We start from the raw sequence: 25,683 nt of genomic DNA on the forward strand, positions 1-25,683 counted from the left end.
ATCTGGTGGTTTATAGTGCACTATTTCTATCTACCGCCCGTCTACCCTGGCTGCTCAGGAACCCAGGGTCCCAAAGCATCAGCTGAAGAGTGGTGGCCCCTTGGCAGGGCTGATCACAAGCTGGGGTCCCTGCAACCCAGTCTGGTGCCCTGCGAGCCTTGTACTTGTTCCTGGCCTACCCTTTGGCACTCAGCCTCCCTGGCTGCCTTCGTGGAAGGTAGAGCTGGGAGTTTGCACCCGGTCCCTAACTCTGACATCATCATTTGTTAGGAAAAGAGGGCGGGTTGCAGAGGGGGTTTTTGTTGGTAAAGAAAAGATTTGAATCAGAGCTCAAGACCCATTAAAGGGAGAAACCATCAACCCAGGCCAGGCGGGCAGAGAAGGGGTGGGGAAGAGGAGGGGAAAGAAATGAATCAATAATTTAAAGAAAGAAAAGAAAGAAAGAAAGAAAGAAAGAAAGAACCCAACAGCAACCCAAGAATTTAAACCAGGCTCAGCCTCTTCAAGGAAAGTTAATCAATAAACTAATTAACTGCTTTGCAAGCGCTCTAATTAATAGATCAAAAGTATTAGTGCCAGGGATCTGGGACTGCAAACAGCTCAGCCTACCCTCCCACAACAAAGGAGCCTGCAAACTCTTTGCATTTGGGATTTATTTCTCATCCGGCTTCTCATTTTATTTTATTTTTTTCTCCCCCCGGTTCTTTATCGTCGTGTCTATTTTTTTGTGCCCCCGAAAATTATTGATCTATATTCTGGATTGTGTGTGTGTGTTTTGTTTTCAGGACGGCCGCAAAGCAGGGAACGAAAGGATTTGCCCAATCGTGATCATCGTGCCGATAAAAAAAATTGGGGGAAATCATTCTCTCGGCTGGGGGAAAAAAAGAAAAAAGGCTTGGAGCAAAGCCGGCCACCCCTTTCCTTTGTTTGTTTCACCACTGGAAAGTCTCGGGCTGGAGTTACGCTTTGGATCCTACCTTCCCTTCTCCGTCGCGGCACAATACGGGATTTGAGGCTTTCCCCAAATTCTTGGACCAATGAAGGAACCCGATGCCATTAAACTTTTCATCGGACAGATCCCCCGTAACCTGGAAGAGAAGGACCTCAAGCCCATTTTCGAGCAATTTGGGAAAATCTATGAGCTGACAGTGATTAAGGATAAATACACGGGCATGCACAAAGGTAAGCGAGCCAGGCCGCTGGCAGAACAATGAACGGCTCCCAACAATAGGATGGATGGGAGGTTGGGAAGGGAAAGGCGGTGGCAGTGGGGGGATCTGAATATGAAATTGCAAAGCAAGAGCAGCTGGGTGGTGGAGGAACAAGGGTCCCAGAGATGTCGGGTGAGATGAAGTCGTCCCTGGAAGGGACTGGGAAATGGCCAGGCATCTTGAGATGTCAGGGCAGCCAGTGGGACAAAGAGCGGCTGCTGGCGGTGGTGACAGATGGCAGTAGGTACAATACGGTGAAAGGCGGCAGGAGCCGCGGCTGTGGGGATGGCACAAACCAGGGAGGGCTGGGGGTGGGGAGCAGGGGATGGATCCAGCACCAGGGAACTTCAACAGAGTTTTGTCCTGGCTCAGGCCCAGTGTCTGTCTGTCTGTGGCCCCCTTTCTGTCTGCCCTAAGCCCCCTTCATCCCTCCCAGCAGTCCTGTTTGTCCTACTCCTGGGAGATCATTCCTCCCTGGGGTAACCAGGTGAGCAGTGGGACTCGTGGATCCAGAGCCCATCGAAACAGCTTCCTCATGCTTTCCTTCCTCCTGTATAAACACAGTGCCTTCCCCTCCCACTCACCCATTTCGCTGCCTCCTGGGCTGTGGGATCCAGGCCTTTCTCCAGTCTAAGGCCTCTTGGACACGGCCAAGTTCATCTCCTCATTCATTTCTCTTAATGCCCCCCGTCCTCCCAAAACTTCCCCCTCGTCTGAAGGCCGGCAGCCAGATGCCCCAGAAAGCAGAGCCTGGAGGCGGGCAAGGGACGTGGTGATCACCCTTCAGAAAAGGATGAGTCCTGGCCCTGAGAGCAGGTCTAGGAGACCTCAGGGGCAGGGCAGGGTGAGATCAGTCCCACCGCGGCAGCCTCCACAATTTAGTAGCCTCATGCTTTGACTAGGAAGCCATGAGCCCATCTCTAGCGGGGTCCAGATCTCCTGGAAAGGACTGGGGGATCAGCCTGATGATGCTGCCTTTCTAGGGAAGGGGGCTATTTCAGGCCCACCGTTGTTTTGTGGGTACTGAGAGCCAAGACCATGGCATCAGGAAGGGCAACAGGCCCTTTCCAGAGGCTGCTCTCGCCTCCTGGAAGCCCGGCCTGGTGCAAGAGTCAAGTGATGCCTTTTGGCTGACAGCTGAGTAAGGGCCCAGTGATGGATGGGGCATCTCCAGAGCAGAGGCCCAGACCCGACCAGCTGGGGCTCTTGGCCTCGCAGAGATTTTTCTGGCTGGCCTGTACAGGAAACCTCCCACATAACCACCCCCATCGGCCTTCAAAGCCTTCGTCTTGCTTTTTGGGCTTCACACTCGAGGCAGAGAGCCTGAGCGGGTGGACTCTGCCTGGGTGGGTATCCAGGGAGCCAGGCGAGCGCCCGTCGGGCTCTGGGTTGTGCCAGCATTGAGGGAAGCAAAATGGAGCGCGCCAGGGCCTGGAGGCAGCCCTGAGCCGATTGCCAGTGGCTCTGCCAGGCAGAGCGGGGGGGGTCCAGGCCTCAGCCCCCAGCCTCCGTGGGGGATGAGAAGCCAATGCTCCTGTCCTTGTAGCCCAGGGGCTGAAGGACTCTTTCCTTGTCCTCCATTTCCACTTCCCCTTTCCTTTCTTCTTCCCCTGCAGGCCAGCAAGAGGCCCCATCTCCCCCCTGCGGCAGCGCCCTAGAGCAGTCTCCAGCCCCGGGGAGGGGGGCCTGGTGGAAGTCACACCTGCTCGTTAACAATTGCAGGCTCCAGGCCTCCCTTGTCCCCGGGGAGGCCAGAAGATCTGCTGCGATGGGGGCTGGGCCTGGCTTGTCATTGCGTGCCAGGGCCGATGGAAAGGGGCAGGGGGAGGAGAGGAACGGGGTTGTCCCAGAAGCTGCAGCTGTGGGCTCTTGGTGTAGAGACCAGGGTTACAGCCCTGCTCCAGCATCCCGGCTCCCTCCACGCCAAGCGCTGGGGTCCAGAAGGGGCTGGGAACAGGCTCTTTCACTTCAGGAGGGGGAAGTATCAACCTCCAGGCCCCGGGACCCAGCTCCAGAGGCACCGGAGGGTCCCACCAGCGCTGAGCTCCCCACTTCAGATGGGAAAAGGCCAGGTCCGGGCTCCTGGCTGCAGCTCACACCCGCCCTGCTCCACGGGTGTACAAGGGCCTGATCCCATGGCCAGGCAGGTGGGTCCTGGGTCCTCCCCTGTGCTGCCCTTTCCTGGCTGTGTCCCCTGAGCCTGTGTGCCCAGTGCTAGTGTGGTGCTTAGCCCATGGCGCCCAGTCTACACACCTGGGTTTCACCAGGCCCAGTCCTGCTGTAGGATAAGAGTCTACTATTGCTGACAGCTGAGGCAGGGTGGTCCTTTGCAGGAGGCCTCTGGGGCTCAGCCCTGACCTGTTCATGCCCAAATCTTCGGGGGAAGAAGGGGACAAGGTGGGGGTGAGGATAGCAATAGACTGGGGCACTGACCTGGGGCTGGGGTGCAGGCTGGTGAGGGGGTCTCCTCTGAGTGCCACGGGTATGTACACGCTCATCTCTGCACCCCTCTGTGGAGATGGCACAGGGATTGTCCTGATGGCTGGGGGAACCAGGGGCAGCTGCAGGGGGGACCCAGCCCCTGAGGGTGGGAGATGATATCTTGGCAGTGCCCCTATTCCCCCACTCCAAGTCCCCCCGGCCCAGTCGGTGCCAGGCTGGCTGAGATCGGGCCACTGCCTGCCCGGGCGCAGGGCACCTCCGGGAGGGAGCAGAGCTGCTGTTCCAGCTGGCTGCGCCCTACGGCGCACACCCGGCAAGGAGCTAAATTTAGTCTCCAGCGAGGGAGGAGAAGCCTCCTGGATGCTGGACGGCTACGGGCTCCCGGCTGGCAGCAGCTGCTTCTCTCCCCACTGAGCTGGAGGGGAGCAAGGCTCGAAGCGGGTGGGGAGTGTTGCCCAGTGGTTAGAGCAGGGGGGGAGGAGAGGCAATCCTGATGCCTGGCTCCCTTCCTCTGAGTCTTGTGCCCAGCTCTGCTCTGGTGGCTTGGGCCAAGCCACTCCTGCTCTGTGCCTCAGTTTCCCTGCACTCCCAAGGCTGACAAGGCACCAGTTCAGGCAGAGCGAGGTCCCTCCGGAGACCGGGGTGGCTGCCTCTTGACCCCACGCTGCTGGGGGGCACCTTGGCTGGCCCAGGCCCAGCCATCAGCAGGTGCTGTCTGGGCATGGACAAGGCACCCTCCCCCTTGCCCCCCACCGGCCTGCGGGGGCAGCTGAACCCAGGGGGCAAGGCTCTGCTGAGAGGCGGGGGGAGAGGAAGAGCCTTGAGGCAGCTCCACAGGGCACCTGCCCACGACCCCTACATGGGAGGGGGCACAGGCTGGGGGAGCAGGACCCACAGGGGCACGTCCTGAGCTGGCGGCTCCTCTGTCTGTCCTGCTGCCCCCCGTGGAGGAGAGCGGGCCCAACCCCCCCTGCCCAAGCCAGGTCTGCCCCAGCCGGGGCCCAGCTTTGTTGGCGAGCCAGGCTGCTCCGTGGCCGCGCCTCCCTCCTGCTGCTGGGTATTTTTAGCTCCAATTTTTTTATTGCCAGTAGAAAGCATGACGTGGAGGGAGCCCAGGGGAAGGAAGCACGGTTGGCGGGGGGGGCAGGCACTGAGGCCTGGCAGGGAGTGAGGGTGAGTGTGCAGGGTGGGAGTGTGCCCGGGGGGTGGGGGATTGAGCTCAAGGCCTGGGTCATTCCTGGTGAGCGTCGTGGCAGGGCCGAGTGCCTGGGGGCTGTAGATGCCAAAAGGCCACCCCTGCCCCTGACAGTCTCAGCCAAGCCCCCCGGGCATGGGATCTGAACCAGAGAGCAAAGACCCATGCAGCCGCTTGGGGTGTGGGGCTTGGGGTGCCCTGCCCGGTGCCAGGGGCTGGCGGGTGCATGTGTATATTCAGCACCCATGATGCTGCCATGGCCAAGCACCCGGGACAAGCTGTGCCCATGACAGCAGCCCCGGGCTCACATGGGCTCAGCCATGGCGACCCTGGGCTCCTCTCCTGTTGGCTCGGAGGCTGAGCACACCCCTAGCAAGGCCCTGGCAGTGAGCTGGGTTTGGAGGAGATGACGGGCTGGTCCCACGCCAGGGAGGAAGTGCAAGCTAGTGGTTAGAGCGGGCGTGGCTGAGAGACCAGACTCCTGGGTCCTCATCTGAGCTGTGGTAACGGGCCTGACTTGACCCCAGTCCCATCCTCAGCTCAGCCCAGCCTTGCTTTGTCATTGCTGGGCCAGCCCTGCCCCTGCCCGTGCCCTGTGCCTCATTTCCCCCAGTCTGCAGCATTGAATCCATGTGCCTGCAGTGCTGTAAAGCCCCATGGGGCCAGCCCGGGGCAGGAGACCACAGGGGGGGCTGGTGAATCCCCCAGGGATCGGCCTCCACATGTCCCTGGGGGAAGCTGCTGGCCCCAAGGCACCCCGTGGGATCCCCTGAATCCAGGAGCTAGAGCTTTGCAAAACCCTCCTGCTATGGCTGCAGGAGGGTCCCTGCTCCGGCTGCATCTCTCAGCCCCCAGTTGCTGTCTGCCCAGCCCTCTGCAGTTGCCATGGGACCCCAGCACGGTGGGCACTGCACAGATGTAGTGCTGGATGCTGGGATTTGCCCAGGGAGCCAGTGGTGGGGCTGGGACCTGAGCCTGCAACCATTGAGTCCCAGCTCCATGCTTTAGCTAGGAGGTTAGGCACCCTCTGATTGCCCCCCCAGAATCGCCCCCATCCAAGGGAATTGCCCCACAGATGTATTGCCTCCAAGCCCCATCCCAAGGAGCGATGGTGGGGGGCTGATTTGAGGGTCTCCTGAGAGCTGGGTCCACACTCGGCCCATCTGGGGGACTGGGTTGGGGGTGGACCAGGGACTCGGAGCCCCCGTGACTCTCCCCCTCTGTTTCTCTCCCGCAGGATGCGCATTTCTGACCTACTGCGCCCGCGAGTCGGCCCTCAAGGCACAGAGCGCGCTGCATGAGCAGAAAACCCTACCGGGGGTGAGTCCTGCTGGGCACGGGCGTGGGGGGCTTCGGAGCGGGAGGATGCCTTCCTCAATGGCTGTAGCTCCTCTGGGCCTGTGAGGGCTGTTCTCTACTGCTCTGGGCCTGGCTCAGCTAGTGCCAGGCTCCAGCCCGGGCAGGAGAAGTCAGTGCTTGGGGTTGTGCCCAGCCAGGGGGACTCATCCCCAGAGCCAGTGTTCCCCCCAGTGCCGGCAGGGACAGACAGGGCACATGGGCACACAGCTGGGCTGGTCACTGTGGCCATTTGGGCCTGGCACTGCACCCTGATGCCATGTCTGAGCAGCTGTGGCCCCTTGAGAGGGGATCGGTTAATTCGGGGTACCCCGTCCAGCCAGGGCTGGGAACAGCAGTTGGGCAACCTGATGGGAATGCCCGGTGGTGCCCCATGACAGCAGGCAGTAGCAGCCCCCTGCCGTGGGCCACGTCAGGGCATCAGGCTCTGTCCGGTGGGGAGTTTGTGCTGATGGGAGCCGTGTCTACATGGGAGCGTGATTGGCAGCTGTAGCCACACCCAGGGCAGCAACTCTGGCACATACATGTATTCCCAGGACATGTTCACATGTTTGTGCATGTGCCTGGGTTTCATGCACTTGCTTGTCTGTGCATGCGAAGGACTCTGCAAAGATCCATGCTCTGTATATGTGCAGGTGTGCAGCCAGTATCTGCATGGGCCTACGTGTGCTGAGGGCGCACGAGGCTCTGTGTGCACACCTGTGTGCTGGGTCATAGGGGTGCATAGCAATGGGGGCACAGCGCACGTGTGCATGGGAGTGAGGGCGGCTGCATCCGTGGGACTTTGTGAGTGCCCTCCGGGGTGGGCAAGGACCCATGTGTGCATGCATGTGTATGCACACATGCCAGTGGCCTTTCTGGGACCCGTGTGTGTCAGTCTGTGCCCAAACAAACTCCGGCTGCTTGTGAGGGTGTGGGGGGCTGCGTGTGCCTCTGGAAGCCAGGTATGCCAGAGGGCTGGGGCTAAGGGGCACATGCCAGGCCTGTGTTCCTGTGAGCACACACTGTGCCCTCCCTGCCATGGCCTTGCACATGGAAGGCGCTAGAAGGGGCCAAAGCCAGAGCCTGACCTCACCAGTTCCCTCCCAGGGGCCAATGGCCTCCCTCCCAGGGGCCTTTCTCACTGGGCTCCTCCTCCTCCTCCTCCCTGGGAGCCTCCTCCAGGGGAGCTCTGGCCTGGAGCAGCCTGCATGGGCTCGGACTAACTGAGATCTCTGAGCTGGCCCACGCCAGGGCCCTATCAGCTGTCTTGGGACCATGATCCCCCAGGCAGGGGGAGACTGGGGCATACAGGGTGCAGGGGGCTGCACCCCACTCTCCAGCCCCAACTAAATAAGACCGCCCCTGCCATGCCTGAGCCACTGTGGGGGCCATGCAGGGCGGGGGCAAAGCTCAGGGGGTGGGGGACTGTTGCCTTGGGCATCTCCCACAGAGATGCCAACTACCCTGGTGGGGCAGGATGAGGCCCCCCCCGCTTTGTTCCAGCTGGAGAAGGGCTGGGTCTGTATCCTCCCCCCACCCCCCACTTTGCTTTTCCCCCTTCCCAAATATAGAAACCATGGGTTGGGGGCAGCTCCTGTGTCCCTCGTGCCCAGCTCGCAGTGCGGGCACAGCTTGTGCTGGGCTTTGTCCTGGGAAGTTTCCCCAGCTGAGGGCTCTGGCTCTGTTGTTCTTCCCTCCTGCTTCCACCACCCGCTTTGCTCCCCCAGCCCTTTCTTTGCCTGCCTGAGGCCTGTGCAGCACCTGGGGTGGGAGCATGTGCACTTCCACACACGTGTCTGTGTGATTTGCAACACCAAGGTGTGTGTCTGCCCCCACCCCGGCCCCACATCTCTGGAGCTTGTGTTGGTCTGCATGCCCCACAGGGCCTGTAGGTGCCCAGCTACTTGTGTCACCCCTCTGCTCTGGTGTGACGTGAACATGAGAGTGACACGCCAGCATCTGTATGCGTGTGAGGGGCTGGGCTGGGAGGACAGCATGTGTGTGCGGACGTGCTTGTAACATGCATCTGTGAGGCCGTTTCTGGTCACCTTGTTTCACACGTTTGCCACACGCATTTTGTGTGCAAAGGAACACCAGAGCTCTTTTCTCTGGGTTTTAAGCATGTGGCTGTGTGTGCACGCCTGTGCGTGGTGTTAGCTTGTATGGATGTAAATGTGTGTGTGTTGTGTGTGTGTGTGCCTGTGTATGTGTTCAGCTTGTCTAGATGTCTCTGTGTGTGTGATGTGCATGTCTGTAGCTACGTTGTGGGGTGTGTGTGTGTTGTTTTCAGTGTGTGTGTGTTGTGTTCTCAGTGTATATGTGTTCACACATGCCTATATATGTTTTTAGCTTGTTTAGATGTCTGCACATTGTGTGTCTGTACCTGCATTATGTTGTGTTTGTGTATGTGCGGTTGTGTCGTGTTTTAGTGTCCGTGTGTCTCTGTGGGTGAGTGTGTGTGTACGTGTGTATGTTATACGCATGCCTGTGTCTACTTCCAGATCCGTGGGCACATCCTTTTCGTGTCTGTGTGTGTTTTTAGTGTGTGTTTCTCTGTGAGTTACCGCGTGGCTCTGCCTGTGGGGGTGTGTATTTATTTGAGCTCCTCCTGGCACCTCCATCACAGACCCTGGCCCCGATGCCATGCAGGCTGATGCTCCCCGCAGAGGCTGGGCCCAGCTGTGGTGGAGCTGGAGACATGCAGCTCCATGCACCCAGCTCCGGGCTCCCCCACCCAGGCTCCAGATCCCAGGTTTTGTGCACATGCCAGTTCAGGGCATCATGCACCAAGCTCCAGTTCCCCAGACTGGGCTAGAGACCCTGGCCTGGACTCCAGCCCCTGAGCTGGGGGCAGGGGACGGTCCCCTGGGCACTGGGGGCCTGCCCGTGCCCCCTCAAATGACCTGGCTGCAGCCACATCACGGAGGACACCAGTGAGACCCCAACAGCCATGTTAGGAGGTTAATTACCAAAGGAGGCAGCTCCCACAGGCCATGCCCAGGGCCTCAGCCGGAAACCCAGGCATCCTGCCTCCCAGCCCCAGCCTCTCATCTCACCACCAAGACCCACTCCCTTCCCAAAGCCAGGATAGAGCCCAGGAGTCCTGGCTCCCAGCCCAGCTTCCCTGCTCAAAGCACTGGGCCCTGCTGCCCACCCCCCCAGGTGGGAACAGAGGAGTCCAGGTGCCCCCCTGCCCCCCCCATAACCACTAGGCTGCTGCCGGCTGCTTGCCAGACTTTGCCCTAGTAAACGACTGCATGTGTGCATGCATGCATGCATGCATGTGTGTGTGCACATATGTGGGTGCATGCATGAATATGTATGCATGCACATGTACACATATGTACGTGCCTCTGTGTGTGCGCATGTGCATGTATGCGTGTGCACATGCACGTGTATGTATGTGACTGTGTGAGCATGTGTGCACACATATGTATGTGTGTATGTCACTGTGTGTGCCTGTGCATGTATGTATGCACATACACATGTGTGTATGTGCCTCTGTGTGTACATGCATGTGCTAGCATGTACATGTGTATGTGTGCCTCTGTGTGCGCACCTGTGCCTGTATGAGTGTGCACGTGCACATGTATGTATGCGTCTCTGTGTGCATGTGTGTCTGTGCATGTGCACATGTATGTATGTGCCTGTGTGTGCGCACATGCACACGTGTGTGTGTGCAGGTCTGTGCATATGTGTACATGCGCACGCATAGATGTGTGCATGGATGCACACATATGCGTGTGTCTGTGCATGTATGTAGGTATATGTGTGTGCATGTGCTTTGCGCCAGGCACTGTGACAAGCAGGTGTCCCTGTGGATTTTCAGGGTTCCCCTCCCCCAGCCTCGCTCTCCCTTTTCCACTGCCCTTTGCCCAGTAGCTGGTGCGGGGAGCGGGGGACGTGGTGGTGCCAGGGCAGGTGGCAGGTGTTGGCAAGAGGCTGCAGCCACCTGCCTGGGGGGAGGGAAAAGGTGGGGCGCTGAGTGCTTGATGACTGTGGTTTTACTGAGACTTGTACCTGTGAGCCCCCCACCCCCTCCAGACCACTCCCCCCGTACCGGCTCCTGGGGAGCCTCGTGTGAGCGCCCCCCGCTGCAAGTCCTCAGCTTTGTTGGCTCAGCCGCCCCATGTGGACACTCACAGCTGCACATGGTGACTGCTGGATCACATGCATAGCTGATTGCACATGTGCATGTGCGTGTGTGTGTGTGTGTGTGTGTGTGTGTGCATGTATATAAGGAGATGTGAGTGCAAGGGACTTCTTTGCACATATGTGTTTGCACCCCAGTAGAGGCTCACCCTCATGGCTCATGACAAACGCATCCATGCATGTGTGTCTTTGTGTGTATGTGTGCAAGCATATGCAAGCACAAGAGATCCTGTGTGCACATGTGTTTGCACCCTAGTAGAGGGCCATACACATGGCTGGCTGCACACACATATCCGTGTGCGTGTGTTTGTGTGCGTACATGCAAGCATATACAAGTACAAGCAATCTTGTGTGCATGTGTGTGTTAGCCCCCCAGTAGAGGTGAATTCACTCATGGGTGCAAGGCATGTGTGTGTCCATCCAGCCGGGCTCTGAGCACTCATGCACAAGAAGCACATCTCTCTGTAGGAGTGTGTTTGTGGGTATCTGCTCACTGGCGTGTGCAAGAGAACACATGTGCATGTGCAGGAGCACAGGCATGCACTTGGTTTGCTTTGCCCCGTGGTGCCCCAGGCAACGTGTGCATTGGCCCGTGCTCCTGGCAGACATGAGAGCTGGCAGGCACACATGTGCTTTTCCACATGCCTGTGCAGCTGCCTGTCCCTGCCCGTTGCAGGGCTCCACTGCACTTTTGGACCTGCTGCCTATCCCCATCAACCTGACCCCTCCCACTGGGGGCAGCTGCTGCAGCTGGCGCTGGGGTGGAACATGCTTCCCGCCGCCTGTGTCTAGGGGTGGGGGAGCACCTTATCCCCCATCACCCTGATCCACCCCCCAACAGCCTCTGCAGGGCTTGGAGCGGGGCCGATCTGGCAGGTGCCCATCAGCAGGGCCTGGCAGGCTGGAGACTGGCAGCGTCTGCCCGGCTGGGTTAAAAATAGCCCCCGGCAGTGCCGGGAGGCCGTCACCTGGCAGCCCGGTCGCTGGGTAACCAGCAGGCGGGCAGGCCTCAGTGCCAGGTGCGCTGGGGTGGGGGCGGCTGAGCCAACAAAGCTGGGGGCTTGCAGTGGGGAGCGCTGACACCAGGCCCCCGGGGGGTGGGAGGTGCAGGGGGGTGGTCTTGTGGGCGGGGGGGGGGGGGTGGCCTGCAGAGGGCCTCTGATCTGGAAAAAGGACCCAGGCGTGCTGCACCCCTGGCCCTGCCCCTTGCTCTCGCCCACCTTGCGGAGCTGGGAAAGGAGCACAGGTGTCCCGGCTCCCAGCCCCTCCCTTGTTCAAGATCCCCCTCCCCTCCCGCAGCCGGGGAAGGAGCCCAGGCGTCCACTGTCCCGGCCAGCTGCCACTGGGCGTCTGCCCCCCCACCTGGCTTGGCACCATCGGCCTGGCACTGCCCCTCACTCTAATCCCCCCACCTGGATGAGTGGCAGGTGTCAATCACGGTGGGGGGTCTTGGCTGGGCTGGGCACCCCAGCGTGGGGGTGGGGGTGCAGATGCCCCGGGAGCGGCAGTGGGGGGTTGAGGGAGCAGAGCTGGGGCTGGGGCTGTGTGAGAGGGGCCTGGGCCTGCGGGGGATCCACTGGGGCTCCCCCCAGCCCGGCATCGAGCCCCCGGGCCAGGCGGGCACCTGTCCCCGCAGCAGCCCCGGGGCCCTAAGGAGCTTTAGCTGGGTCAGATCATCCTGGATTTGCTCCGGGTAAATCTGAGGCAAGGGGGGTGGGATTTGTCACTGGGATTAGCGCCGCTGCGCCCAGACAGCTGCCTTCTGATCTGGGGGGGCCTTGCCCTGCCCCTCGCTGGCCTGGGGCCCGGCTGCCCCCAGACACCTGGGTCCCGTTCCCTGGGCGCCGTGCCAGGCAGCCCCTGCGGTCCCCTCTGCTCCGGCCTCCTGGGGGAGCTGAGACCTTGCAGCTCATCACCGCCGGGCTTGCTATCCTGAGACCCCAGTGCGCTCGCTGGAGGGGTCTCCTTCGTCCCCCCACCTTGCTTCCACTCCGGCTTCAGGTCCCCAGCTCCCATAGCCCAGCCCAGCCCTATCCCACAATGCACCTGAGAAGCTCCCTGGGTCTGGGATCCAGCCATGAGCCACCCTCCCCTGGGCTGGGCAGATGGGCAAACTGAGGCGCAGGGGTCAAGGGGAGTCGGAGAACCCAGGCATCCTGCTCACTGTCCAGCTGCCCCCACCTGGGGTCTGGGAGAGGAGCCCCTGGCTGCCTGGCAGCTCTCCCACGAGGGGGCAGCTCCCCCACGCCGGTGCCCCCCCAGCACCACAGCTGGAGCCAGAGCAGATGGAGGGGAGGGGAAAAGAAATGACCCACTTTCCTTCTCTGCAGCCCCCCCCCCCCCCAATCTCTGCCAGCCCCTTTAAATTAACCCCGCAGAGGCCAGGAGTGGCAGAGCTGGGCAGTGGCAAGCCTGGCAGCTCCCTTGGGGCTGAGCTGTTGCTCCCCCTCCCACATCACAGGCTGCCCTGGGGGGCAGGAAGGGGATAGAAACCAAGCTGGGTCTCATCCCCACTCCCTCTGGCCTTTCGGTCACCAAAAGAGCCAGGAGCCGGTGCTGGGGGCACAGCAGCTGGCCGGGGCACCCAGCTGGCCGAAGGTGGGTACACAATGCTGGAGCCTTACAAACACGCCTGCCCCCACTCCAGAGCTGGCTGCATTTCAGTGCGGGATCATGTGAGGCCCACCCCAGAGCCAGCCACATCCCCAGGCTAGGGGCTCCCTGTACCCAGCTCCTCCTGGACCCACCCCAGAGGCAGCTGCATCTTGGCATCGGCAGGAAACTCCCCCCCCCGCCCAAAAATCATCCCTTTATTTTTCTCTTCCCCTCGTGGCTCCCATCATGCCCGTCATTGTTTATAGAGATAACTGGTGATGTCAGCGCCGTTCCTAGGCAACGCGCTGGGTAAATTGGGGATGAGTGGGCGGTTGCTATGGAGCATATTCTCTGGTTGTCATGGTTACCAGGCATCTGCTTCCCACCCCCCCTCGCCCGAGATGATGGGCCTTGGACTTCCTAATCGTGGCGCGCTGGCCGCGGCGGCCGGGGGGGCCAGAGCCCGCGTCGTCCCCGTGACGTGGAGCTGGAGCAGGCACCTCCTTGTTTATTGCAATTAATTCTCCCCCCTCCACCCCAAGCACCGGGTTCCCAGCTCGCTGCCAGGCCCCGGGTTCACAGTGCCGGCAGCTGCCGCCATCCAGGGTCCCTGAGACCCCCACCCCCCATCACCACCACCCCCGGCCTGGCCTCCCTGCGCTGGGGTCTCCGGACACAGGCAGCCCCGAGCGCGGGGAGCGGCTGCGAGTCAGGCCGGGGGCCGGGTGAGTCATGCGCCAACCCACGGGCCCCCCGCGCCCATGCCGGCTGGCCCGGTGGACCCAGCACGTAGAGGGGATGATGCCCCTGTTGTGCCCCAGCCGGCCCAGAGGTCTTCACCTTGCCCCCTGCTTCTAGGCAGTGCAGAGGGCAGTGTGGCAGCCGTGCTGCGCAGGTTTGAGCCCTGCTCCATGCCTTAGTTTCCCCTCCTGCCCTGCAGTTGAGTCAAGCTGGAAGCCCTGGGGTGCAGGGGCCAGGCTGCTCTCGCCTGGCATCTCAGAGTCCTCCAGGTCTCCCCCAGGCACTGGGCAGTGCCTGGCTTCATGGAGGCCTGCTCTTGGGTGTAGCTCAAAGGTGACTGGTGCCACGTCTGTGCTCGGAGCAGGGGCTTGGTGCCTACCCCTGCCCTGGACTCAGCATCCAGGAGTGCCTGGCACTGGGGACCCAGGCATGTGCCCCTTGAACGCGCCCCCTCCTGCCTCAGCCGGGGTTTCCAGGCCTTGTAGAGGGGGGAAAAATAGATATAGGCAGCAGAGGAAACCGGTCCCCATGCTGCACCGGTTGCTGTGGCAACCAGCGATACCCTGGCAACCAGGCGGCAAGGGGGGATGTAGTGAAGGATACAGGGCAGGGGCGCCATGGCAACCAGCAGCCATCCCTGCGGAGCCCAGGGGCCTTAGGGGCTGTGTGTGTTTTCTTGCGCCCACAGGAGGGAGAAGGCTGTGGCTCCAAGCATGGAGGCCTGTGCCCTAGCCAAGCCCCCAGACAGGGCAGCAGGGGCCACAGGTGGATGCATCCGATCTGGGCGGGCAGGAGAGAGAGAGAGACTCGTTCATGGAGGCCTAGAGAGGCCGAAGGATGCCAAGGGCAGGGGCCAGAGCCCTTTTCTCAGCCCTCGGTGCTTTGGGGGAACCCCTTGCCCCCAAGGCTGTGGCCTATGGCCTGGGGGATGCTGGCACCCCTCCACAGAGGCCATTGGCGCAGGCAGGGGGCTGGGAGCAACGCCTCCTCAGGAGCTGGGGGGTCTCGCTCTCTCCCACGTGCAGAGCAGAACCCGCGGCCATCGTGGCCGATCGATGGACTCCGTGATCAGCCATTTGCCGGGCAATTAAGCAGGGTTTTAATTCCACAGCAGAGCTGGGCCTGTGGCCTTGGTGCCCCAGGGAGGCCAAGGGGGAGCAAAGCCAGTTTGGCCCAGGCCTGTGACGCTGGGGCCTGGCCCCAGTGCCCTGGGAAGGGCCCAGCGGGTACCGTGGTGCCAGCCCCACAGAGCACAGGCGCTGCAAGGCTGGAGTTGGATGGGCAGGGCCCCGGTAATATGATTACAGCTGCTTTGCCGGGAATGGGCCCAGCTGCCCGGGCGGCGCTAATCTGCCTGCGGCTAATCCGGGGCAAGGCCGGAGCCACCAGGGATCAGCATTAACCCTCGCGGGGCCGGGCCGGGGCTGTGATGGGGGGGCCAGTGGGGTATTGATCCCCTCTGTGCCAGCCCTGGGAGTGGGGCTCTGGCCTCTTACCCCGGTGGGCACTGGCCAGGCAGCGCTAGCCCCCTGCAGCCCCACAACCAGGGGCTCTGGCCAGGGCTGCCGGCTCCAGGGGGACTTTGTGAGTTGTGTGTTTGGGGGGCGGGGTATGACCACCCGCACAGCCCGAGGCCAGACACCTGGGTCCCCTATCCCCAGCCAGGGCCCCGGCTGGGGGAGGAACAGTCTCATAGTGGCAAGTCAAGGCAGCCTGCCCCCCCATGCCTCAGTTTCCCTCACAAGGGCCTGCAGCTCTGGGGTGACAGGACAAGGGCTGGGGCTATGGGAGGTGGCCCCCACATCCCTGAAGGCAGGACCCCTGGGGAATGCCCCCCTGCCTCATTGCCTCTGCCTCATCTCCCCTCAGATGAACCGGCCCATCCAGGTGAAGCCGGCAGACAGCGAGAGCCGAGGAGGTACTATCCCTGCACCCCCACAAGCCCGCATAGGCCCTGGGCACACCCTGGCCCCCCGCCCCAGCCTGAGCGCTGGCCTGGGGGCTCCAGCTCCAGCACCCCCAGCTCCTCCCAGCCCCCAGGAGGGCAAACTGGTGCCAGAGCTGCCCAGGCCCCAGGAGGACAAGATGGAGAGAGAGTAGGCATGGACAGACAGAGGGAGGGATAGAGATGAGTGTGCATGGAGGTGGGTGGGAGGGTGGGTAGACAGAAGGGGTGCATGGGGGATAGATGGATAGATAGATAGATAGATAGATAGATAGATATTGCATGGGACTAGATGGAGGGATGGATATAGCCATGGGTGGATGGGTATGTATAAATGGATGGAGAGTAGGGCAGGAGGGGGTGCACGGGGCTAGATGGACAGATGTGCACAGGGCTTGATGGATGAGTGGATGGATGGAGGGACATGCATAGGGACAGGGCTGGGCGGGCAGACGGGCAGGCGGCCGTGTGCAGTGCAGTGGGCCCTGGGACCCCACCGGGACATCTGGACAGGGGTAGCAACGTGGGCATGGCCCAGGCGAGTAGAGAGGGTGTTGGGGGTGGGGACTGCCAGGGCCTGGCAGACGGGACAGGGCAGGGCAGGGCAGGGCAGGCGGCCGGCTCAGCTCTCCCGCCCTGGCAGGGAGGCACTGGCCCCACGTGCCTGGGGCAGCCCCGCCGGAGCCAGGTGCGGCGCTGGGCCGAGCCCTGAGGCGGTGGGGAGGGAGGGCCCCGTGCCCGGCGGTGCCCCAGCCCCTGCCAGCCCCGTGTGCCCCTCCAGAAGACCGGAAGCTGTTTGTGGGCATGCTGGGCAAGCAGCAGACGGATGAGGACGTGCGCAAGATGTTCGAGCCCTTCGGCAGCATCGACGAGTGCACGGTGCTGCGTGGGCCCGATGGCACCAGCAAGGGTGAGCGCCTGCCTTGCCCAGCACTTCTGTGCCCCAGTGCCCGTGCCTGGCTTCGCTCCCAGCAGCTCCCAGTGCCTCACAGGCTACACTGGGGCCTGGTCTGGGCACGTCCAGCCACAGTTGGGGGCTGGGGGCCCACAGGGCCATGGCAGAGCTGGGGGGGCTGTGGGGGAGGTGGTGGGCGAGGAGACATAGAGGGGGTCCCTGGGGCCCAGTAGTGTGCACACGTGTGCTCATATAGCCACGTACGCATCTCTGCATGTATGCATGTGTGAGTGCATGGGTGCACATGCAAGTATGCACATGTGTGCAGTATGCGCACATGTGTGCCCACATGTGTGTGCATGTGTGAGAGCTCCCTGTCCTTTGTGTACATGTGAGGGTGTATCTGTGTGCATGCTCAGGGATCTGAGTCCAGCCAGGGCTTATGTGAGTGTGTGGGTGGGTGGGCCTACACCCCATGGCACACCCCCCCTCCACACATGGGTGCACAATCTGTGCCTTTCCTGAGAGAGGGGAGGGTATGTGCCCATAACCACAGGCAGGTGTACCCCAGGCGGGGTGAGTGTGCAGGGAGGCGGGGGGATACACACATGTACAAGTATACCCTGGTGAGTGTGTCCCCAGGAGGTGTGCATGTGTGTATGCACAAGCCCCAAGTGTTACCATGGTGGAGGGGAGGGAACCATGTGCATGTGCATTTGTATGCAAGCCCCATGCACTCCCTGGAGTAGGGCGTGTGCGGGGGTGTTGCACGCTCAGGCTCTTCCCCTGACCCCCCCCAGGCTGCGCCTTTGTCAAGTTCCAGACGCACGCGGAGGCCCAGGCCGCCATCAACGCGCTGCATGGGAGCCGGACGCTGCCGGTGAGGCCCGGGGGTGGGCGGGGGGTGGCCGTGGTCCCCAGATCTCCTCTGTGCCCAGGGATCCCATGGGCACTGCCCATGGGGGCAGGCATGGAACCAGGGCACGGGGTCCGGGCGGTCCGTGGCATCTTGGACACATGCACGCATGCACACAACACGCTTGCACATGCATGTACAGACACGTGCACACAGACACACATGCGCATGAACACACATGCACATATGTGTACGCACACTGATGCACACAGACACATGCACATACGTGTGTATACACACACACACACACACATACCTATAGAGCCATCCCGTGCCAGGCTGCTTGGGCACCTTCCCAGGGCTCTGGTGCCCCCTGGTGGGCACCGTTGACCACTGCAGCTCCCCAGCAGTCAAAGGCTGCTCTCCCCTCCCTGGATGCCCACAGACCTCTCACTGTCACCCCAGAGCATGCTGGGAAAGCGGGATGGGGCCCGTAGCCCCATGCTGAAGAGGGGGGAAACTGAGGCATGAAGCAGACACATCTCACTTGTGGGCTGGGACAGGAACCCAGGTGGCCCCAAGGCCTCTCCAGGCCTTCTGGCTCCTAGGCCGCTCCCCCTGGACTGTGGGAGAGTGCTGTGTCTCCCCCGGGGTGCGGCTGTCATCCCAGTGTGGGGGCTGTGAATAACCCACGGGGGTGTCCCGTTCTCAGGGCGCCTCCTCCAGCCTGGTGGTGAAGTTTGCCGACACGGAGAAGGAGCGGGGGCTGCGCCGCATGCAGCAGGTGGCCAACCAGCTGGGCATGTTCAGTCCCATCGCCCTCCAGTTCGGGGCCTACAGCGCCTACACCCAAGCAGTAAGGAGCACCCACGGGGGTGGGGCTGCGGGTCAGGAGTGAGGGGCATCACTGGAGGTGGGATGGGGACAGGGAACTACAGATTGGGAGCAAGGGGCACTGGCAGGGCTGGAGGGGCTGGGGGGCTGCAGGTCAGGAGTGAGGGGCACTGGCGAGGCAGGCTAGGGGCATGCAGGGGGTGTGGGTTGGGAGTGAGGGGCACTGGCAGGGCTGGAGGGGGCAGGGGGACGCGGTCAAGGGTGGGGGGGCTGCGCTGTGACCCCGGGACCCCACGCACCTCTCCCCCAGCTGATGCAGCAGCAGGCCGCGCTGGTCGCTGCCCACTCCGCCTACCTCAGCCCCATGGCCACCATGGCAGCCGTGCAGATGCAACAGATGGCCGCCATCAACCCCAGCGCCCTCATCGCCACCCCCATCACCCCCATCACCCCCTCCTCAGGTAGGCTGGGGTGGGGCAGGGCGAGCTGGGGGTGGGGCTGCTCCCTCTGCAGGGCGGAGCCAACTCCAACTGGGTGGGCTTTATCTTGAGGCCAGCACCCAGTGGGCAGAGCTGCTTGTGGTGGGGGGTGTAGTGGGTGGAGCTGTTCCAGGGATGGGGCGTTAAACCAATCCAGGAACAGGGCTGCATCTGGGGGGGAGTGGCCAACCCATGTGGGCAGGGCTAACCCTGACAGGGGTGGGGCAAGCTCCCAGTGGGTGGGGCTTATTTGAAGCCAACTCCCAGTGGGCAGAGATGCTGGGTGGGGTGCATCTGAGGGGGTGTGGCCAACCCCATGGGCAGGGCTAGTTCTGCTAGGGGCAGCCCCCAGTGGGCGGGGCATATTCAGTGGTGGGGCAGGGGTTCCCTTGCGGGGGCTGCTAGCCTGGCACCTGGCCCTGCTCCAGCAGGGGCCGGTGGGTGTGCTGAGGCCTGGGGGCATTGTGGCACTGGTGACATGTGCCTCCCCCACCTCCACAGGTACCAGCACGCCGCCCACCATCGCCGCCACACCGGTCTCGGCCATCCCGGCCACGCTGGGCGTCAACGGCTACAGCCCGGTGCCCACGCAGCCTGCAGGGCAGCCTGCCTCTGATGCCCTTTACACCAACGGTGTCCACCCCTACCCAGGTGCCCGATACCCCCACCCCTGGCCCTGGCATGTCCCCGTGCCCGCACCCCTGCCCTGTAACGCTCTGCCCGCTTGTCTCCCCCAGCACAGAGCCCGGCCGCCCCCGTGGACCCCCTGCAGCAGGCTTATGCTGGGATGCAGCACTACACAGGTCCGTGCCCCTGGGTGTGCACGGGGCAGGGCTGGGGGCACCAGGCAGGGTTGTGGGTAGGGGGGTGGAGGGGGGACCCAGGAGGGTCCTGGGGCTCACGCCCACATTGCCTCCCTCCCTGCAGCCGCCTACCCCGCCGCCTATGGGCTGGTGAGCCCGGCCTTCCCGCAGCAGCCAGCCATCATCGCCCAGCCACCCCCGCAGCAGCAGCAGCAGCGGGAAGGTGAGTGGTGCCTGGGGGCTGTGTCCACCTGCCCCCCCACAAACCCCGACATGGCTCCAGCATCCTCCAGGCTGTCCCCACCGGCCCCCAGCGCCTCCCTGGCCAGCTCCCCCCACATCTTGATCTCACATCAGAGGCTGCCAGGTGCTAGAGCCAGGGGTTTAGAGGAGAGGATCTAGAGTGCTCCAGATTGGGGGGCACTCTAGAGTGGGGGGGTTGAGAGCAAGGACCAAGGGTCTTCTAGAGATGGGGATTTGAGCATGGGGGGCTGGAGGAAGGGGTTCTAGAGCTGGGATCTAGAGCGCTGGAGCTGGTTCTGGAGTGGAGGAAGGACCTGGACGAGAGCATCCATCAGGGCTGAGCAGGGCAGGGGGCTGCAGGTTGGGAGTAAGGGGTATCAGCAGGGCTGGGGGGCAGGGGCTGCAGGTCGGGAGTAAAGGGCGCCAGCCGAGGTGGGGGATGCTATTCTAGAGCTGGGGGTTTTAGAGCAGGGGGTGTAGATGAGGATTTACAGCGGGGCATCCAGAGCACTATACAGCCAGCACTCTAGATCGGGGGCCCACAGTGTCCAACGAGGGCCTAGAGCAGGGGACACACAGTGATCTAGGGTGACCCTGAGCCAGGGTGCTGGCACGGGGGCTCTGGGGGTTTGGGGGCCCATGGCTGGGCTGGCAGCGCTGACCCCGCTCTGCTCCGCAGGCCCCGAGGGCTGTAACATCTTCATCTACCACCTGCCCCAGGAGTTCACGGACGCTGAGATCCTGCAGATGTTCCTGCCCTTTGGCAACGTCATCTCCGCCAAGGTCTTCGTGGACCGCGCCACCAACCAGAGCAAGTGCTTCGGTGAGACCGGGGACGCAGGCAGGGGGAGGGGGAGGGTTTCAAGCAGACACTGACCCCCGTCCTGCCCCACCACAGGGTTCGTTAGCTTCGACAATCCGGCCAGCGCCCAGGCCGCCATCCAGGCCATGAACGGCTTCCAGATCGGCATGAAGCGCCTCAAGGTGCAGCTGAAGCGGCCCAAGGACGCCAACCGGCCCTACTGAACCAGGTGGGTGCTCTGGGCCCACCCTTGGCTCCATCCCTGGCTCCGCCCCCGGCCCTGCCCAGCTGGCAGCCAATCCTTGCTCACCACTGCTTGGCACCAACTGCCATTAGCTGACATTGCTCCGCCCTCCACGTGCAAGTCATGTGACTCGTCCCCCAGAGTGCTCCTGGCTGGCAGGGCCCTGCTGGCATTTGCATGTGAGCACACACACACGTGCATGCATGTACACACATGTAAATGCACACATACATGCCTGCATGCACAACTGCTTGCATACAGGCGTGCATACATGCATGTGCGTGCACACATGCATGTGCACAAACACAAGGGCAACCAGCACGGTTTCATTAGGGGCAGGTCATTTCAGACCCACCTGATTGCCTTTTATGATCAGGTCACAAAAGCCTTGGATGCAGGTGTTGCTGTGGAAGTAGTCTTTCTGGTCTTCAGCAAGGCCTTTGACACTGTCTCCCACCCCATCCTCATTAAAAAATTGGGCAACTGTGGCATTGATGCCTACACAGTCAGATGGATTGCGGATTGGCTGAAGGGTCGCACTCAGAGGGTGGTGGTGGACCGGTCATATACGACCTGGGGAGAAGTGGGCAGCGGAGTCCCCCAGGGCTCGGTCCTGGGTCCCGCGCTGTTCAATCTTTTTATCAGCGATTTGGATGATGGGGTGAAAAGCACCCTGTTTAAATTTGCTGATGATACCAAAATTTGGGGTAAGGTGAGCACGCTAGTAGGGAGGGAAAGACTGCACCAAGACCTGGATAGGTTACAGGGGTGGGCTAACAAAAACAGGATGTGTTTCAATACTGACAAGTGCAAGGTGCTGCACGTGGGCAGTAGAAACCAGCAGCACACTTATAAGATGGGAAACTCCCTTCTTGAGAGCACGGAGGCAGAAAGGGATCTTGGAGTCATTATCAACTCCAAGATGAACATGGGCCGACAATGCAAGGTCACAGTTGGCAGGGCTAACTGCACCTTGTCGTGCATCCACAGGTGCATCTCAAGTAGGGCCAAGGAGGTGATCCTCCCCCTCTACGCAACACTGGTCAGGCCACAGCTGGAGTACTGTGTCCAGTTCTGTGCGCCCCACTTCAGGAGGGATGTGGACAACATGGAGAGGGTCCAGAGGAGGCCACCCAAATGATCCGGGGACAACAGGGCAGACCCTACAATGAGAGACTGCAGGACCTGAACCTGTTCAGCCTTCACAAGCAAGGGCTGAGGGGGGACCTGGTGACTGTCTATAAACTCACTGCGGGGGATCAGAAGGGTTTGGGAGAGACCTTGTTTCCCCAAGCACCCCCCCGGCATAACAAGGAATAACGGCCAGAAGTTGTTGGAGAGGAGGTTTAGATTAGACATCCGTAAGAACTACTTCACGGTCAGGGCGGCTAGGGTCTGGAACCAACTTCCAAGGGAAGTGGTGCTGGCTCCTACCCTGGGGGCTTTAAGAGGCTTGATGCCTACATAGCTGGGGTCATTTGACCCCAGTTTTTTCTCCTGCCCAGGCGGGGGTCAGACTTGAAGATCTATAAGGTCCCTTCAACCCGACTTCTATGATTCTATGACATGCACACACACACACACACACACACACACATAAGCATATACATATGCAGACACACATGCATACATGCATAAGTACACATACATATGTGTAATCACTCATGCATGCACACCCACCCACCCCACCCATGTGGTGCTGGCTCGTGGGCTGGTTGGAGCCTGGGCCGGGTGCGGGGGCCACAGGACACCTGGGTTCACCTGCAGCTCTGGGAGGGGAGCATGTGCCTGCAGCAGCGTGCATGAGAGCTGGGCAGGGCAGACACCACGACACCTGCATTTCTTTCGTGTAGGCACCTGTGCCGGGGGTGGGGGGGCAGCAGGGCCCGCGTGCTCAGGCTTGCCCTGATGCAGCTAATAAGTGGCGCTAACGAGCATCCTCCTAAATGTGCTCCCATCTCTCTCCTGCCTTCTCCCCCCCAGGTCCGGAGCCCGGTGGAGGGGACCCCCAGCCCTGCCCCCCCGGCACTGCCCCTACAGCTCCAGCCTGGGGGCATGGGGGGACCATGGCCCAGCCTGACCACCCCAGCTGCTGTGGGCTTCGACTCCCTGCAGCCCCGTGCCCTGATGCTAGCCAGACAGAGACTGTGGGGGGACAAAGGGGTGGGGGGGGGGGGGATCGTGGCCCTGCTTTGCATCCTCCCAGCAATGGGGCAGGCAGGGGGTGGGATGACCCCAGCCCTATCCCCCCCCACCCCCAGCGTGAGCCAGGGCCAGGCAGCGCAGCCCCACCTCGGAGCCGCCTTCTCAGCAAACAGGACCAAACCTGGCTCCGAGCCCTGGGGCCCTTTGGGGGGGTGGGGGGAAACTGAGCACCAGGGGCAGCGAGGAGGCTAAAGCGGCCCACGGAGCTGGCAGGCTCTTCCTGGGCTATGGCAGGGGCTGGTTGTGGCTCTGCCCCCCCATGCCCAGCTTACCACCAACACCCCCATCCTGCTGCTCCAGGCTGATGCCTCCCCGGCTCCTTGTCCCCGCTGACAAACTGCTGCCCCTGTCAGCTCGGCACCCTCAGCCTGGAGTGGGGCCACAACCCGTGGCACTAGCCGCCACACCTTCGCCCCCCTCCCTGGGGCACCCACGTGCCAGCACCGGGGCGCCTAGCTGGAGACACCGCCGCCTGTGCCAGCTGCCCCTGGCCCTGCCTGGCAAGCACCGGGGTGGCTGGCACATGCAGCCGAGCCACGGCTCCGCTGTGCCAGAAGCTGCACGTGCTGGAGCCCCTGGGCGCTGCAGCCATGCAGGGGACCATGGCCATCGGGGCCCAGACTAAGCCACGGCCCCTCCCTCGGAGCAGATACAAGCCGCTGGCCCCCCCTGTCCCTCCCAGCCTGGGGGAGATGCAGAGCAGCCTCCACCCCACCCCCGCCACCCCCTCCACGTGGCTGCTGTGCCCCCTGCCCCGCGCAGCCACCGATGTTTACAGTCTCCGCGGCCCCCCATGTACATAGTGCCCTTGCGAGTAGCTGCCCCAGGCCCAGATGCTGCCCCCCACTTCCGGCATCGGAGGTCCCAGGAGGTGGAGGGGGCACTGAGACCCCAGTGTCAGACGGGGAGAGGGCTCGGAGCTCCTCCCCCCCACGGCGCTGGAGTCTGCTGCGGCCGCGTAACTTATTGGTTATTTATTGCGTTTGACTTTTAATAATTTAATTTAAGGTTTTTTTTTTCTTCTGTCTAAATAAAAAAAAAAAAAAAGAAGGGTTAAAAAGCAGAGAGAGGCCATGGCCACTGGGGGAAAGGGTTGGGGGTGGGGGGTCCTGGCACTGCATGGACAAAGCTGGGATCGGGGCCCTGGTGCTGGGTGGCCCCAAAGTCCCCAGGACTGGAGCCAACACCATAGTGAGTGACAGCCCCGAGTGATGGTGGATGGGGAAACTGAGGCACAGAACAGTGACATACCCCGGGGTTGCAGGGACACAGGAGCAGAGAGGAACCTAGGTGTCCTGAGCCCCGTCACCACCTGGGATCGGGGCTGTGGTGCCTGGTGCTGGCTGGATCCAGAGTCCTCAGCACTAGGACCACGTGGAAAGAAGCTGGACCCATAGTGAACAAACTGGGTCATGGGAGGGTGGGGAAACTGAGGCACGGGACAGTAACACACCCAGGGACACACACTGATACAGCAGCAGAGGAACCCAGGCATCCTGAGCTGCTGAACCGGAACCCCTGCCTGCACCCCAGCCCACCCACCCAGAGCTGCGCCCCTGCCTCTCCCCCAGTCCACACAACCTCAGGGGGACTGGATGGCTGTGCTGACCGTGAGCTGCTCAGGATGTCAGGGCTCCCCAAGTTGTGCGCGCACAGGCCACAGCCTTCCCGGCTCAAAGGACCCAGCCCTCGTGCACTGCTGGTGCACAAGAGCCTGGCAAGGAGAATGGGGCAGTGGGCAGGCAAGAGGGGCACCAGCTGAGCTGGCTGTGGACTGGGTGGGTGGGCAAGGGTCAGGACCATTGGTCAAGCTGATTTCAGACTGTCTCAGCTTCTCAGGGCCCCGGCAGCCACATGATGGCAACCTGTCATTGGGCTGGGGTGCGCGAGCAAGAGGGCAGCACAGGGAGACCGTGCGCAGAACCGATGCTACCCCAGGCATTGTGGGGAGAGGCTGGGGGCGGGGGCACTGGGCCCTGGCTCTCTGCGGGCCACCCTGCCTCCTGCTGCCTCGAGTCCAGCTGCCTACATTGGAGTCGCGCCGTTACTCCCCACACACTGGCACGGCATGAACAGGAGGTGCCAGCGCTCGTCTACAGGGAGAGCAGGAGCTGCCAGACTCACTCTCGAGGCTGGAGGTAGGACCAGGCACCAGTGCCTGGGGCTGAACTGAGGGCAGTAAGAGGACATCCTTGCACCCAGTGCCGAACACACACGCAGGTGCTGCCCACCGCAACGTGGGGACCTGATCCAGCTTGAGGCCTGCAGCAGGGTCGGCCGGGGTTGGGGGAGAGGGCAGGGGGCTGCGGGCCACCAGCAGGGGCTGGAGGGGATAGTTTGGGAAGGGAGGGTCACATTCACAGCCTAGGCCGGGGTTCTTCAGTTGGAAAGAGACACCAAAAGCTCAGCCAACTTCTGCAGGGAGCTCCAGAGCGGTCTGGAGTTTTTCCTCTCCGTGTGAGGATGGCACAGCAGCAGCCTGTCTCCAGCACCGAGGAAGCTGCAACCCAAAGCTCTGACCCGTCCTGGACACATGCGCCCTGAGTCTGTATGCTTGCGTCCTTATCCCCCCCACTCCTCTCCAACCCATCCCCACTCTGTAACCCCAAGCTCCTGGAGACGAGGGCCGTCGCATTTTGTGCTGCATTCAACAGCACAGGGCTCTGACCTGGCAGAGTCTAGAGATGCTGCTATCACCTCCCC

The 25,683-nt window shown here is 62.0% G+C and overlaps 1 protein-coding gene across 3 annotated transcripts; it reads left to right on the plus strand.

Moving 5' to 3' along the window:
• The first annotated feature begins 300 nt into the window (after positions 1–300).
• On the plus strand, positions 301–23,997 carry CELF3 (CUGBP Elav-like family member 3). 3 transcript variants are annotated; one of them, XM_090051359.1, is made up of 13 exons: positions 301–1,182; positions 6,086–6,168; positions 15,544–15,592; positions 16,263–16,529; positions 17,315–17,394; positions 18,083–18,226; positions 18,515–18,665; positions 19,185–19,334; positions 19,421–19,486; positions 19,611–19,709; positions 20,409–20,552; positions 20,628–20,760; positions 22,759–23,997. In XM_090051359.1, exons 1-12 carry the CDS (start codon positions 1,038–1,040, stop codon positions 20,753–20,755), a joined length of 1,506 nt encoding a protein of 501 aa, XP_089907485.1. In that variant the 5' UTR covers positions 301–1,037; the 3' UTR covers positions 20,756–20,760; positions 22,759–23,997. The 3 variants fall into 3 exon arrangements, with proteins under 3 accessions (XP_089907485.1, XP_089907486.1, XP_089907487.1); XM_090051360.1 differs by having other exon boundaries at positions 16,401–16,529; XM_090051361.1 differs by having other exon boundaries at positions 16,404–16,529.
• Positions 23,998–25,683: the final 1,686 nt, after the last annotated feature.

Source organism: Crocodylus siamensis, chromosome 6 (assembly GCF_052110815.1).
Source record: "Crocodylus siamensis isolate JL-2025a chromosome 6, ASM5211081v1, whole genome shotgun sequence".
Lineage (NCBI taxonomy): Eukaryota > Metazoa > Chordata > Crocodylia > Crocodylidae > Crocodylus > Crocodylus siamensis.

What these genes read in the sequence shown, in the direction of transcription:
- CELF3 (XM_090051359.1), top strand. Translation starts at nt 1,038, where the DNA reads ATGAAGGAACCCGATGCCATTAAACTTTTCATCGGACAGATCCCCCGT. An exon ending in ATACACGGGCATGCACAAAG is followed by an intron (nt 1,183 to 6,085) that starts GTAAGCGAGCCA and finishes TCTCTCCCGCAG; the next exon opens with GATGCGCATTTCTGACCTAC. An exon ending in AGCAGAAAACCCTACCGGGG is followed by an intron (nt 6,169 to 15,543) that starts GTGAGTCCTGCT and finishes ATCTCCCCTCAG; the next exon opens with ATGAACCGGCCCATCCAGGT.